This window comes from Psammomys obesus, unplaced genomic scaffold, assembly GCF_907164565.1.
Source record: "Psammomys obesus unplaced genomic scaffold, mPsaObe1.curated_primary_1811, whole genome shotgun sequence".
In the NCBI taxonomy this organism is placed as follows: Eukaryota; Metazoa; Chordata; class Mammalia; order Rodentia; family Muridae; genus Psammomys; species Psammomys obesus.
In genome coordinates, this window is record NW_026596256.1 from 7624851 (window position 1) to 7641641 (window position 16791).

General features: G+C 37.9%; 1 protein-coding gene across 3 annotated transcripts in view; it reads left to right on the forward strand.

Moving 5' to 3' along the window:
- Rnf13 (ring finger protein 13) overlaps positions 1–16791 on the forward strand; it is an 81638-nt gene that overhangs the window by 52681 nt on the left and 12166 nt on the right. For all 3 annotated transcript variants that reach the window (XM_055596860.1, XM_055596859.1, XM_055596861.1), the window contains 2 exons: positions 3796–3886; positions 8471–8576. In XM_055596860.1, coding sequence (XP_055452835.1) covers positions 3796–3886; positions 8471–8576 — 197 coding nt within the window. The remainder of the gene's footprint in view (positions 1–3795; positions 3887–8470; positions 8577–16791) is intronic.

Genomic DNA, 16791 nt, shown 5'->3' on the forward strand with positions numbered 1-16791 from the left:
CACTTTCAGGGTGCCATAATTGAAGGTGTGTACCTTAGCTTTTTGGTGATTTTTTTTTAAAACTCTATCCTTCACTCAATGTAGCTTTTACAACTCAGGGTTATCATATATTTTTTTTTAAGTAAAAAAATTTTTTTGAGAACTTCACATGAGTTTTGTATCTATAAAATTTCTGCCCTTCCCTCTCTTCTCCAATATCTCTTGTCCCTTCCTCTTTCTCTCTCAAATTTATGATTTTCTCTCCTCTTATTGTTTGGCACACACACATACACACACATACACACTACAGAGTCACTTAGTGTTGTTTGTGTGTACATGTGTTTAGGGCTGACCACTTGGGATTGGATAACGGATCAAGGGCTCATCCTAGAGAAAACTTATCCTCTCTCTCTCTTAGAAGCTGTTGATTGCCTATAGCTCTTCATGTAGAGGTGGAGCTTTGTGAAAATTTTCCCATTGATGATGACATGTTAACTATGGTTATTGTCATTCTCAACATGACAATAAAGTTGTTATCATTGTGTAGGTCTTTGATACAGCCATATCTAATGAGAACGGTGAAAGTCATAAAGCCAGAACAGATGTTTGACAAAGCTCCAGCAAAGCTGAGCTGAGTCATCAATTGCTGAGGTACAGTCTCCCACTTTTTGGCATTGAGCTCCATGTGTCACATGTTTTGGGGGATCTTTTACTTGTACAACATGGGATAGTGGATTGATGGAAGTTTTCTTATGAATCATTTACACCTTCTCCCAGGAATACTGCTTCTAAGCTTCCCCAGGAAAGTCTTGACCATATTACTCCTGCTTTTAAGGAGATATCTTTATCTGGCCCTACCTGAAGATTTTCCTTACACCCTGGAGGTTTTGACTCAAGTAAATATTACAGAGACCTCTTTACGAGGTTCTGACTCAAAGATACTCTTGGCACATCTGCCTCTGCCACTTACTCAGGAACAAGATAATCAGAGCAAAGTAAACTTAAAAAGGTAAGCAGTGTTTGGTGGGCTAAAGAAGTTGGCAGCAGATCAAATTAAAACCCTCTTTCTTATACCAATGGACAAAGAATGGTGTGGATAAATATCAAAGAATAAAGCATTAGGACTCTCTTTCTTAGAAAAAGTGAGCTCATATAGGGCCACTGTGGTGTCATATGACCAAGGAACAAAAAAATACCAAGATTAGACATATAAATAAATTCTACAAATATATAAAATATGAACATTGCATTAAATTATTAAATAATAACTGCAGCAACTTCGGCCTGAAAATTTTTCTTAGGCCTAATAATGACAATTAGTATTCTGACTATTGAAAGTTGATAATGCACTGCTTTGGACATGACAATCTGCCTAGGCTGGCTTGGAGATTTTCTTTATGTCCTTGAAACCACAAGAATTACCAGCCAGAGAATGAGCTGTCCTGGTTTGGCAAAATATGCCCTTGCAACTACAATATTTTTAAAAGTTGGGTTGTGGGGTTAATGAGGGAAAATGACTGTAAAAGATAATTCTGTTTTTATCATAGATCTGTGTTCTGGAACAACATGCATCTCTCCCTACCTACTGAGTTCTGTATAAATAAAGAAGCACCCAGACTGCCGATCAGTCAGGATATAAAACTCCTCCCTATCCCCATGCCTGACTCATTCCTCCTTTCCTCCTCTTGCATCCAGCCTTCTTTGGCTCTGACCTCCCCTGGGGCTGGACCCCAGCAGGTCTTGTTTGGGCAACTGTATTGTTGAGATTTCATGAGTACAGTTTTCTTGTCTTGACCAGAAGATACTATCTTCCAGCTGACATCGTGGTCCTGTATTTTAGAATCTTCCTGCTCTTCCTTACTCCATTTTCTTGACCCTTAGGTATAGAGGTTGTGTTGTAGACTATCAGTTGAGCTTGGCACTGTAGGCTCTGTATTTTGACCACTTGTAGATTCCTCTAGTAGCTTCCATCTACTGCAAAAAGAAGCTTCTTTGAGGAGGGCTGAGAGCTACACTTACTGTGATTAGAAGAATAAGTATTCAGAATGCAGTTAGAAATTATGCTGTTTTAGGAAAAAAATTGTCAGTAGTAAGTTCTCCACTAGAGTCTGTGATGTCACCAGCCATGGGTAATTGACTAGGTTTGCATTACCATGCATGAATTCCATGCTACTGAGCAGACTTTTAAGAACAATTAGTTGTTGGTTATCCCCTGGATGAATGCTTGGACATGGGTATAAGCAAATAGGAAGTCTTTAGTATTTATTATTATTATTTATTGTTCAGGATCCCAGTATAGTCCCGAGCCTTTCTCAGGATGAGCTTTTAAGCATAGATAGCATGTCCTGAGTTGACATACTTCAGCTAAGAAGAACGAGAACAGTTACCAGAAGCAGAACTACAGAAAACAAAGCAAGGTTAGTGCATTTAAAGTCCCATTAACTATGGACTTTGCTGGATTAGGTCTTTGTTTCAGTTTTGCCAGGTGGTGCTGTCTACATGCTGAGTTTACAGCCTGAATGTACTTCTACCATTGAGTTAGTTGTGCTAAGGACTTGGGCCCTACTGAGGTCTGGGGTCCTCTTATAATAACATATATATACAGAGAACCTGGTACAGACCTATGCAGGCTCTATGCGTGCTGCTTCAATCTCTAAGAGTTCACATGAGCATTTCTCATGCTGATTTAGAGAGCCTTTTTTTCTTTGTGTCTTCAATAGCCTGTCTGGCTCTTATACTCTTCTACCTCCTCATAAGGTATCCTGCCTGCAAGATATGCTAGGGCAATGGTTCCACAAACCTTGTGGAAATAAACAACCAATCACTGATTTGACTTAAAGCCCATACCATAGATGGAAACCATACCCAACACTGCTTGGGTGACCAAGAACCTGAGGCTAGATAACCCAGGCAACTAAGGTAAAACCAAATAATACTGGTCTAAAAAAGAAAAGAAAGGAGGGAAGAAAGAAAAGAATAGAGTAATGAAGTGATTCCTAGAGATATTTTGCTATACTCATAAATCAGTGCCTTGTTCGCCCATCATAAGAGAAGCTTCCTCCTGCAGCAGATGGAAACCCACAGACAGACATTATGCAGAGAGTGGGAGACCTTGGAATGCTCAGCCTTAAATAAGCTGTCTCCATCAAATCCCTCCCCTAAGAAGATCGCTTTTAGTTCTGTTTCTGATTATTTCCATACCTGAATAATGGGTAATTCTTAAAAATTTTGGTGGCATTTTTGTTTTAAATGTGGAGGTCAGCTTTCTCTGCTGTGATCTCTAGGAGGAAGTTGGAACTCTCTTAGCTCCTTTCCTCATGCCACTTAATCCCTGTCACCATCTCCCTCTTGAGAGCCAGAGTCATGGGTTGTCTGTTAGACTTCTTTAAAGTGGAGATTTCTTACGTTGGTGGCTTATTTCTGTCCTGGAAATGAGAATGTAAAGTAAAATTTCCTCTATACTTAGGAATTAAGTTATGTGTGGGATGGAAGGTTAAAATTTTGCCCTCTTCTTTGTTCTTTGATAAAGTTTTATCTTTAGAAGACTAAGTCAAATGGAAATATTAAAGATAAAAATTATGTCTCTACCTTGTACGACTGTTAAGAAAACTAAGTAAAGGTGTGTATGACAAATCTCAACTTTGTAATGTCATATGTTTCTGAACACTTTTACGGTAAGTGTTCAGTCTGCAGTCTGAATGATCAACCAGTAGACATTGGAATTTGGATGTAATTGTTTCCTATTGCATTTGTTGCTGTTAGAGAGAACCTTAAATATTGGCTTTTTACAAATAAGCGTACTTTTCTTTTACACAGTTGATACATTAAAGAAAATTGACATTCCGTCTGTCTTTATTGGTGAATCATCAGCTAATTCCCTGAAAGATGAATTCACATATGAAAAAGGGTAAGTAATAAATATTAAAAAATAAGTCATGTAACTTCAGATTGTTTATTTTTTTAGAGTAGAATTATATAATTTTAGTTACACTGATATTTGTTTATTTATTTAAAGACACGGTTTCACTATATATCCCTGGCTATCCTGGAAAAATTGTTTTTAATATGTTAATAAGTACCAAATTATCTCTTAATACAAGCCACTGTATTATAAAAAATGTTTTTATTTGGATTTGTATTTTGTATTAAATACAAATTTGATTATATATTAAAATTATGTTCATGCTATGGAGAGTTGCTAATGTTGTCATCAATACTTAGTAAAAGTATTAGCTGCATTACCTATGGAGTTTACAGTGTTCGGGCATGGTCATAGAAGGTAATGCGGTAAGAAATTCTTAAAACTGTTTAAAGTACCTCTTTCCTCCTCAAAAATTGAGATTCATCTGGGGTTACTCTGTAGGCTCAGCTGTGTGAGATATGAAAATGGAAAAGAAGCAGTTCTCAATCATGTGTAATTGCTGTCAGCTTGGTGAAGGAAGAGCAGTATCGCCTGGAGAGATGTCTCAGTGATTAAGAGCACTGGCTGCTCTTCCAGAGGAACTGGGTTCAATTCCCTGCCCTCACATGGCAGCTCATAACTGTCTGCAACTCTGATTCCAGGGGACCCGACACCCTCACACCTATGTACATAAAATAAAATTAAATAATTAAAGAAAGAACAGTATCTTGAATATGAATTTGTATCTTAGTTAGATTTACATTGCTGTGATAAAACACCACGACCAAAAGCAATTTGGGAAGGAAGTGATCTATTTTGCTTACACTTCCAGGTAACAGTCCTACACTGAGAAGGAAGTATGACTGAAGCAGAAACCATGAAGGATCACTGTTCATTGGCTTGCTCCTATGGCTTACTCAGCCTACTTTCTTAAAAACCCCAACCAGGACAAGCTGCTTAGGGGTGGCACCATCCACAGTGGGCTGAGCCCTCCCACATCAATTACTAGTTAAGAAAATGCCCCCACAGACTTGCCTGTGGGCCAGTCTTATGAAGACATTTTCTCAATTGTGTTTCTCTCTTCTTAGATGACTGTAACGTGTATGAAGTTGACAATAAACAAGTCAGAACAACCTATAATTTAAGATGCTTAAAATAGTCAATTTTACAGTATTTAGAATTCTCATAATATGTCATTTTTAAAAATTTAATCACTTTGCTTGACCATTGCTAAAATGATTTGAAATGTGGCAGGCAAGCATGAATAGGACACATAGAATCAGTGCATCTGGGAATGTCTGTAATGAATTCCAGCCTTGTACTTATAAACAGAGCATTTTCATTCTAACGTGTTAATTTATACTTTATTGGAATTTCCTTGTTTGATTTTTTTAGCTTGTTTTTTCTTGCCTAGCAAGTTATGTCTGAGCAATTCAACATACTAAATCATAGGACACTTTGTTTTGTCATATGGGAAAAATGTATCTACATAAGTGATAGGCATGAAATAAAACTCAGAATCGATGAAACATAAGTTTTCTACTGAAAGATATTAAATTATAATTGAAGCTGGGCTCGGTGGTGCACGCCTAGAATCCCAGCATTTTGGGAGTTCAAAGCCAGCCTGGTCTACAAAGTGAGTCTAGGATAGCCAAGGTGACATAGAGAAACCCTGTCTTGAAAAACAAAAAGCAAAGCAAGAAAGGAAGGAAAGGAAGGAAAGGAAGGAAAGGAAGGAAAGGAAGGAAAGGAAGGAAGGAAGGAAGGAAAGGAAGGAAAGGAAAGGAAAGGAAGGAAGGAAGGAAGGAAGGAAGGAAGGAAGGAAGGAAGGAAGGAAGGAAGGAAAGGAAGGAAGGAAGACAAAGAAAAAGAAAGAAACTACAGATGGTTAAAATTAGTTATGGAGCAGCCTGAGTTTTGGACCCAGCACTGTTAATTTATAGCATGTCATGGGGGAGTGAGATAGTGACATACCAGAAGATCAATCACACAGTGATCACATCAGTGGTACCTTTGTTGTAGTAAAGAGGGTACATGGCTAGAACTGGAAAATTATTTCCTTTTGCTAAAAAAGATGATCAATTAAATAGGTTGGCCCAAACCTGCTCCTTCCTTCTTTCCTTCCTTCCTTCCTTCCTTCCTTCCTTCCTTCCTTCCTTCCTTCCTTCCTTCCTTCCTTCCTTGGTATTTTATACAAAGCTGCAAAAATATATGTGAAATAATTTATTATCTTCTGCTGAAAGTGACATTTTTATTCTAGCAATCCTAGCAAATTTTAGAGGGTATTTACAATATTTGGAAAAAAAAATCTCTGATATTATCCATATTTGTATTGAATTCCTTGCATGCAAATTTGACAAATGATAGCAGTAAAAATAGCTGGGAATAAAACTGTTCATTTTTTTTTCATAAGATTGTAAAATCCCAAAGATCTCTATTAGTGGGAAAAGAAGCAACTTGTTCTTATTTTCTTTTATACTAAGAGTTATTACTTTACCTTGAACTGAATATATGCTTTTATCAGCTTAGTGGGGAAAATCACCTACCAGTAAGCGGTAGGATAACATGGCCAACACTATTCTGGTCTAGTACCTCAGAGAAATCCACATTGCTGAGTGTAGTATACCTCTCCTTAGACTCAGAGTAGTTGTAAAACAATGCTTTCATATCATGTCAAATGTGGCCATGCATGAAATACAGATAGTGAACTTAATTCTTATCTTTTTGTTTTTGTTTGTTTCTCTGTGTAGCAATCTCTAGCTGTTCTGGACTTGCTTTGTAGCTCAGGCTGGCCTCGAACTCATAGAGATCCATCTGCCCTTGCTTCCTGAGTGAGCACTTGGGTTACAGTTGTACAACACTATGCCTGGACCTCATTGCCATTTGTTTGTTTGAATTCACTTTACATCCTGTTGTAGCCCTATCCCTCCTTTCCTCCCAATGGCATTCTCCCTTCTTCCCTCCATCCCTCCCTCCTTCTCTCCCTCCCTCCCACCCCTTTCCCCCTCCCCTTTTCCTTATTATTGTTTTTATCTGATAGGAGTCTATCAATTTTGTGAAAGTGATGTCTAACCAACAACATGGTTATATTAAAGAGGAATGAGGTATTTGATATTCTCTGATTCCAATCTCCACAGTGTATATATTTCTGTAACACTTCTGGCCAAACAGTGGAGAACATGGACATGTAGAAGAAATTACCGTTTGGATTTGCTTGATGAGATTTCTTTTTTTCATTGCACATCTCATAGATAACTGCAGGGATACAGGGACTGTGTCTATTGTACCAGGTCCAGTAGGTGAAGTATATAAGGAGGAAGGGGTATTGTTTGTGTCAGTAATTATTCTAGAGCAGTGGTTCTCAACTTCTGGGTCATGACCCCTTTAGGGGTTGCATAGCAGATATTTACCTTGTGATTCACAACAATAGCAGAATTAAAGTTATGAAGTAACAATGAAATAATTTTATCATTGGGATCACCACAACGTGAAGAACTATATTAAAAGGGCCACAGCATTAGGAAAGTTGAGAACCACTGTTATAGAGCAACTGTTTTAAAAAAAAAGTTTTTAGTTTTTATTTTATATTTATGAGTGTCTGCCTACATCTATGTATGTACATCAAGTGCATGCTGGGTGTCTGTGGAGGCCCAAAGAAAGCATTTGGTCCTCTGTAGCTGGAGTTAGAGGTGGTTGTGAGTCACCCAATAGAGATACTAGAAATTGAACCCTGTTCCTCTGCAAGAGCAGCAAGTGGTCTTAAGCATTGAGCTCTTTTTAGCTCTAAGTTTTTATGTTGATGGAAATGAATGAGGTAGAGTTTTTTATTACATGCTACTGGAGGTACAATTGTTTTTGTTTGTTTTTAAGGTTTATTTATTATTTTATTTTCTCTGTGTGTTTTTCTTATGTATATGGAAGTTTACCATGTGTGTGCCTGGTGCTTGTAGAGGTCATAAGAACGTGTTGGATCCCATATAAATGGAGTTTTGAATGGTTTTGAACCATCATGTGGGTTCAGTGAATTAAAACCAGGTCCTTTGCAACAGCAGCAAATACTCTTTAACTACTGAGCCATCTCTCTAGCCCTATTATTGCTTTTTATGCTGATGTTACATATAAAATACAAGTTATGCATAGTTTGCTGCATTCAGTAAATAATGTTCCTCGAGGGGTTTTTCTGAAAAATGTGCAAAATAGACAAAAATGTAAGAAGCCTCTCTTAAATTAGGCATTCTCAAGCTTCCTAATGCTGAAACTCCTTAATACAGTTTCTCATGTTGTGACCCCCCCCAACCACAAAGTTATTTTCATTCTTACTTCATAACTGTAATTTTTGCTTCTGTTGTGAATCATAATGTAATTATCTGTATTTTCTGATGGTCTTGGGTGACCCCTATGAAAGAAAGAGCCATGTAACCCCCAAAGGGGTCATGACCCACAGGTTGAGAACCACTGCCTTAAACTATGTAAATGATATTTTAGAAAATGAGATATGCAGAGTAGATTTATTGGCCATGTCATTATTTTTTGTTTTTAAATGACGGGATTTGATAATTGTTACTAGTTATTAATTTTTCTTTCTTCTAGGGGCCACGTTATCTTAGTTCCAGAACTGAGTCTCCCTTTGGAATACTATCTGATCCCCTTCCTCATCATAGTGGGCATCTGCCTCATCCTGATAGTCATTTTTATGGTAGGTCAGTTGACTTCTAATAATTATAAAAGCACTATGAGTAGACCTAAAGTCATTGAAAATTTAAGTAAACGATGCCTTATATGAAAGATTACATGTGGAGTATATCTTTTTATATAAAGTTCTTGAAAAGACAATTATAGTGTGAAAGAAAACAAAAAAAAAATCTAAACAAACAAACAAAGAAAGAACAGTAATTGTGATCAGGGACCTGGAGATGGGTAAAGGATTGCTGGAATGGTAGAAGGAAACTTTCCCAGGTAAGAAGCATGTTCTGTATCTAGATAGAAATTTGGGGTACACAAATACATAGTGTTTGTCTGAATCTATTAATTGTATATACATGTATATCATGTGCAAACATGCACAAACAGTATTTGAGGGATATATACTGATATTTGTATCTTAGCTTGAAATGTATAATAAAAAACTAAGGAGGGCTGGAGAGATAGTTCAGTGTTAAGAGCACTTGTTCTTGCAGAAGATCTGGGTTCATGTCCCACCACTTTCACAGTAACGGTTCACACCCATCTGTAATTCCAGTTCCAGGGGGTCTAATGCCCTCTTCTGACCTTTGTGGGCACCAGGCATGCATGTGGTGCATATATATATATATATATATATATATATATATATATATATGTATGTATGTATGTATGTATGTATGTATGTATGTATATACACACACACACATACATACAAAACACACACATATACAAAATAAAATTAAAAACTACGGAGAAAAAAGGGCGATGTATTGATTGGCACATACAGTGGATAGACATCTAATAAAGTGTCATTTGAGTCTGTGTAGTGGTATGTTGGTATTAGCAACAAACTGTCCAGGTTCACCTGGAAGTAAATTTGAGAGAATGTGTATTAAAATGTAAATTATAATATTCTGAAGGCTTGAGGTAAAGGGATGGTACATTGGTTCTCTAAGATCATTATAGCCAGAGTGTGGCTGCAGGACTCTAGACTAGGTGATGTCCAAGTTGTTTTTAAAATGATAATAAGCTAATATTTGCTCGGGTCACTCCTAATTCATTCACCTCCCCCTCCCCCTTTAAGATGGTGCCTCACTGTATATCCTTGGCTGTCCTGGAACTCAACTATGTAGATGAGTCTGGCTTTAAACTCAGAGATTTGTGTGCTGGAAGTGAAGGTGTGTGACATCACACTTGGCTAGGTCCTAAATTTTTTAGGTTTATATCAAGGAAATTTCTAGACATATAATATGTGTTATATTTGAAGGGAGAATAAATGTAAAATTATTCAATATTATTTATTCAAATATTAACAGAAAAAATTATAGAAAACTCTTTCTTGCCATTTTAGTCTCTCAGCAGCTTTGACTTCCTGCACAGTATTGGGCCTTGTCAGCGTTCCATCATGGAGTATGGTGATCCTCATTTCCCTGAGGATTTGTAGGCAGTTAACAATTAGGGGAGAGGGCCTCATTAGACACCATTCCTCCTGGAGATTTTGTAGAAGAAACATTTTCTTCAGTGCCGTAGCCACTGGTAAATTATCTGTGCTGCTGAAATAACCTTTACCTGCACTCCTGTAAAGTTATACTCATTAAATTGGCTTATGCACCAAACAACAACAAAAAGACATAAAAGTCAAAGGGGGATTCACTGCAAATCAGAGTGATCAGGAGTTGTAGGAAATGAAGAAGAGAGGGTTAAGTAGTAGATATCCTTAATTTTATTTTAAAAATATGCTATATTAGAAAATAAGAAAAAGCCTTAACTGTGTGAAACTAGAATGATTATGATGGTATAGTTATTTTTATGTTTTAAAAGTTATGATAGAACACACACAGACTTTTAGCCATTTAATGTGCTTAGCTCTGTCTGTGAAGTCTGATCACACCATGGACTTGTCGCTGCCACTATTAGTGTATAGTTTCCAGAGATTAATATATATGTAACTAACTTAACAAATAAAATAACAGATTTAATATTAGTGTGCTACAGTACTAGATAACAACATTCAAGTATTCGTTAAGAACCTTTATTCCCTCCATTTGTCATGGACTTTAAAAGCATGATGAACAGCATGTGCATATTTGTGTTTAGTACATATGTAAACCAGATTTTACAACCTAGGGGCACTTGATTTAAAGACACATCAAATATTAATTTCTTCATTTAAAGTTTATTTAATTCTTTGGCATTTTTATGCATGTATGTAATGAATTTTGATCATGCGCATTCTCTTTTGTCCCCTTGGTCTCAATGAGTCTCCTTCCTACTTTCATGTAGTCTGTCTGTCTCTCCTCCCCTTCTCTCTTTGTGCCCCACTGAGTTTAATTAGAGTTGCTTGTGATTATGGATGGGATGTTATTTACTAGAGCATGGTCACTTTGGCTCATGATCTTACCCTCATCCATGAAGGAATATTTACAGGCAGGTATTGTGAAGGTAAGAATAACTGTGTGAGATCACTATAAGCCCCTTGAGACATGAGCGACTAAACCCTGTCCTCCATCCTTCCCTCCCCACTCCCAACAGCCATACCACCTTTTCTAGCCCCTTGAGAGAGAGAGTGGCCAGGTCTAAGATGAGGCCACAAAATCCTTCTAATCCCAGGCCACCCTGGAAAGACACTCCCCACTACCACCTCTGGAAACCTTTATATAAGCCAGTTCTTTGCTGCTTCTCTCCTGAGCAGAGGTAGCCACCCTCCCTCCTATGTCTTTCCCAATAAGTCTCTATGAGGTTTGTTGTGTAGTCTGCCTGTGATATTTCTTGACTCCCAATTCCCAGTATACCTTCGCCTCAGAGCTGTAACACTTATAATCATGAGTATGACAGCCATTTCGTGTCCCAAAGGCAGCGTTTCATGTTACTCCTCTCTTTCCTCCCTCCAACTCCTATGTTCTTTCCAGCAATACTCCCTAAACCTTGGAGGGCAAATGTAGATGTCCCTTTTAGGGCTAGACATTCAATAAGTGATGTATTATCAGAACTTTGACCATCCCAGCAATAATTGCCTCCCACTCGGGGAAAAAAAGCTTCTTTGACTAAAGCTGACAGGAACATAGCATAAGCATAAAGATTTAGAGGTGAGTTGATAGGTATATCATGTCTTTTAGTAAAACAATAGCATAAGCTTCCTTGCTAGGTTCTGTGATTTCCCTAGCTACAGGCTTTTTCTTTTTCTTTTTTTCTTATGTATGTGTATTTATGTATGTATGGTGTATGTGTGTGGTACATATATGTGAATAAGTGGCTGTGTAAATGTAGAGATCAGAGGAAGATGCTAAGTGTCTTTGTCTATAACTCTCCACCTTGCCTTGAGACAGGGTCTCACACTAAACTAAGAGCTCACCATTTCAACTAGTCTAGATGGCCAGTGAGCTCTCAGAATCTGCCTTTCTCTGCCCACCTATGCTGGCGTTACAGGCACATGCAGCCATGTCTGCAGCTTTTTATAGGGGTGATAGGTCTCCAAACTCAGGTTCTCATGCCTGCACAGCAAATGCTCTTACCTGCCAACCCATCTCTCCAGCCCTTAGCTAACAGTTTTATAGGTCTACAGTGCTAGACATGATTTTTCTCTTGGGAAAAAGACCACAAATCCAGCAAGGAAATGGTGGTTACCCCCATGTAGTGCCAGTTACACAGTGGGCACGTCTTGCTTGCCTGCTCGGTAGTATAGAATCAAGGTGTACTAAGTATCTTGCTGAATAAGATTGAATTAGCACCTCCCAGTACTATGAGTTAGGAAGCTTACGCCTCAGTTCAGCTTAATCTCTGTGTATTGTGTATGACTGGAATTATAGCAGCCTCGGCAAAAGGTCTTACCATGTAGCCCTCATAGGCAACCAACAGCAATAGAAATAGCCTGTATTATTTTGGAAGCCTCTGGGGATACCCAGCTAACAACTCTTAGGTTAGTAGCTCATACTGGCCCTGAGATTTGCAGTTGATAATCATGACTTCTGAGAGTGGCTTTTTTCACCTTGGAGAGGGTATCTTCATTCAAACTTTTAAAGTTTTTATGTATCTATTTATTGTTTGTTGAACATTTTCCTCCTCATAATGCCTTTTCTCATTTCTCATGCCTCTACCTCCCATTGGTCCTTAGACAGCTTTACTTTCAAGTCATATATGTGTACACACACACACACACACACACACACACACACACACACGACTTTGTATAGCAATATAAAATCTAGGAACCACAAATACAAGTGACTTGTATTTGTCTGTGATTAACTTACTGTGCTTGATATGATTATGTCCAGTTGCATCTATTTTCCTGAAAGTGGTGTAACTTTTGTTGACAAAACAAACAAACAAACAAACAAAACCCTGGTGTTTGTATGTATGTATATTACATTTTTCTTATATATTCCTCAGTTGTTGGACACCTACGTTGGTTCCATACTTTAGCTACTATAAATCCTGCTGCTTTTAACATTGAATATGTATATTTATCTATGACATGTCAACTTGAAGTTTTTTGAGTAAATTCCCCAGGACATATGGGGATCATATGGAAGATAAGTGTTAGGCTCTTTTGGAAACCTCCAGATTGATTTCCATAATGGCTAGACTACGTACATTCCCACTAGCAGTTTATATGGGCTCACATTGCACATATCCATGCCAGTGTTCGTGGTTATTGGTTTTTTAATGACTGACATTCTGTGTTACAGCGGAATCCAAGGTCATTTCGATTTTAATTTCTCTGATCGTTTGTGAATTGAACACTTTCAAATGTTAATAGCCATTTGTGTTTACTCTTTTGAGAACTGTTTTTTTTTTTTTTCATTAGCTCATTTATTAATTGAGTTGTTTGACTTCTTGTTTAGTTTTTGGACTTTTAATATTCCACATATAAATTCTCTGTCATATTTATAGCTAGGAAATATTTTTCTATCATTCGGTAGGCTGGTTATTTTTCACAGAGGGAGCTGTTACTGTACACAAGCCTTTTGACTTCATGAGATTCTACTTGTCAGTTTTTGACTTAATTTCTTGAGTGACTCAAGTACTATTGAGAAACTCCTTGCCTTGGCTGGTGTTGAAATTGTTTGCTTTCTTCCTCTCTCTGTGTGTATTATGTGTGTCACTGTATGCATACATGCGGAGGTCAGAGGACCGTCTTGGATGTCCTTCTACAGGGACCCCCCCCTTTTTTTTTCTTCCAGATTGGTTGTAAGAGATGTGAGATTTGTTAATGAACATGACTTGGAAGGGTATAGGAGAACACTGTGGAAGCCTTCAAAATTCAGGGCTCTCCCCTTGTCAAGGTGACCACTGCTGGGAACATATTTGACCCTACAGCCATCAGAAATGAGCTGTATCTTTGCAACCAAGTCTTCAAATTTATCTTTGTTTAACTTGATGAAGCCCCACTTCTTTGAGTTGTGGATCTTCGTTGTCCAGGAAACTTGAGCCTCAATCATTCATGCCTTATTCTGCAGCTTGGTGTGGATAGACAGGATAATATGGCCAATGTGAACCCTAGGCACTATGCCTTGGGGGTTCCCAAAGGTACTATGCATACCTGTGTGGAGTCTATCAGTCCCAGCACAGGACAACATCTTGTTGGTCCAGATGACACGAAAAGGGTGGAGCTTCACTCGGACATGAGAAACTGTATTGAAAGTCACAGCCCTGGAGGTTGAGAGCCACTGGACTAAGTTATTCCCAGCCTTACTTTTTCTTGTAACAGTTTCATAGGTTCAAGTTTTACATTAAAAGCCTTTGGTCCACTTAGAGCTGATTTTTGTGCAGAATGACATAAGAGACCTGGTTTCATTCTTCTACATGTGGATAGACAATATTTCTTGCACTTTTGTTGAAGAGCCATCTTATTCCAGTACTATTCTTAAGAAATTTGTCAAAACTCATACGGTGGTTGTTATATGGGTTTATATTTGGGTCCACTGTTCCACTGACCTATTTGTCTCTTTTTGTACCAGTATCATGCTGTTTTTATTGCTGTAGCTTTGTAGTATAACTTGAAACCAGGTATGGTGATGCTTCCAGCATTATTTATTTTGCTCAGGATTACTTTGGCTTTATGCTTTGTGTTTTCATGTAAATTTTGAGTCTTTTCTTTTTCTTTTTCTGTGAGGAATAAGAATGCTGTTGGAGTTTTGGTAAGATTGCCTTGAGTCTGCAGATTGCTCTTGGTGGGATGACTATTTTTCAGAGTATTCATTCTCAGTTTCCCGGAGTGCTTTGTTTTCATTTGCTATGTACAGGCACACACATGTATTCCCATGCATTTAGTTCTTCGCTCAGCTCCCACCCTGTGGGCTCTTAGGCTGGTCTCTCAAGTGTATCCTAGCAGTCTTGGACATGGCCATGCTCATTTTATTTTTCCTTATGATATCTGAATGTACTGTTTGCTCAACTGTGTCTTTATCTCTTCCATTCTTTCACCTGGTTGCTCAAGTATACTATTGGTGCTTTCCACTGTGTGTTCTCTTTCTTTCTTGAAAATTTTAAATATTTCTGTTTAGTTTCTTAAATCTAGATTTCTTTTCTTGTTTATCATGTTATGATTTTCATCTATATTGTTAACTTTCTGATATTTTCCTCTCTTGCTGATTTTCTTCTCCAGGTTTGGAATTGATAACTCTTCATGTTTGTGGTGTAGCTCAGGTCACCAATCATCTTTACTACTAAACTTCTGACATTTTCATTCAGCATTTTAAGTATCTCTCAATTCAGTGGCTGAAGAATTAGGATATTTTCATGGAATCATGCTGCCTCAGTATTCCTAGTGTGTATGTTACACATTTGTATGTTTAGATTTCTAGTTGTTTTTATGGATATTTTCCATGAAGGCACAGTCCCCATTACTACTCAGATTATAAGATATAGAAATATACTAAAGTAGATTAAACCCTAGCCCACTTGATCACCAATGAGCATAAAACAGCGAATGGGAAAACTAATTCTGAATTGTTAGATAATTGTAAAAATGATGAATGAATAAAATGAAGAAGACAGGGAAAAGGAAAAATGGAGGAGAAGCAAGATTAAACATACAAAAGGAAAAAACATTGGAAAATAATGTTATAAAAGGGAAAAGAGTATGAGATTACACACAACTCAAGAGCATACAGATTTCACAATCATGACAAAGTTGGAAAACAAATTATATAAAGAAAATATATGGTCAAGATGGATCAGAGAGTGCTTGTTTCAAAACCTGACGATCTGAGTTTGGTCCCTGGGACCCACATGGTGAAAAGAGAAAGCTCCTGCATGTTGTCCTCCGACTTTCACATGTGTCATGAGTGTGCCTAAACACACACACATTATACATGTAAGTTTTTTATTAAAAAAAAAAGATAAAATGGTATTAAAGTATAGCAATGGAGCTGGTGGAGGAAACATGGTGGGAGGGGCAAGACAGAAAAAGAAAAAGATTATTTAACAATGAAAAAAGCATAAACAAAACTAGAAGAATATATGATTGGGAATTTTATTTTAAAAAATCAAATTTAACTGCTAAAATTGATGTGAAAAGGAAAAATAAAAATAGAGGCTACAGAGATGGTGTAGTCAGAAGAATGCCTCAAGGACAACCATTAGGACCAAGTTTTATCTCCAACATCCAGAAGCTCTGGCCTGTATCTCAGTGCTGGGGGTGAAGATGAGATAATCCCTGAGGCCCACCTAGCAGCATGCATGAGCTCCAGTTTCATGTGAGACCCTGACTCAGTAAACAAACAAAGTGGATATTGAGGAAGACAGTTTTCTACCTCTGTCCTCCACACACATTCATATATGTGCATATGTACATGCACATACAGAGAAAAAGTAAAGAAAAATAGGGGTCAGCAGGAATGAAGGATTAAAGTCCTTAAAACTTGGGAGAGTGCTAGTTACATGTGTGAGGTGGGCAGGCCACGCGGGAGAGTCAGTTGAAGCTGGAGCCTCTTGTCTTTCATGTGATTTCTGCTGGTGTTGAGCTTGTGTTGTTCAAGTGTCCACCAAAGTGTCTCCACTAATGTAACTTCTTTGTGCACCAGGGACTTCTGCTGGTCCTAGTTAGCTTAGTAGTCTGTGGGTTGGCTCCCAAAGTTATATCGGGAGCAGGAACCATCTCTCATATGTCAGATGCATAAGAAGGAGCTACAGCTCTGAGATGTGTACAGAGGGAAGACCTGTGTTCATATGTTCAAGATATAAGTGTTAGTCCCAAGCTGGTGGGCTCTGCAGTAATGGACAGT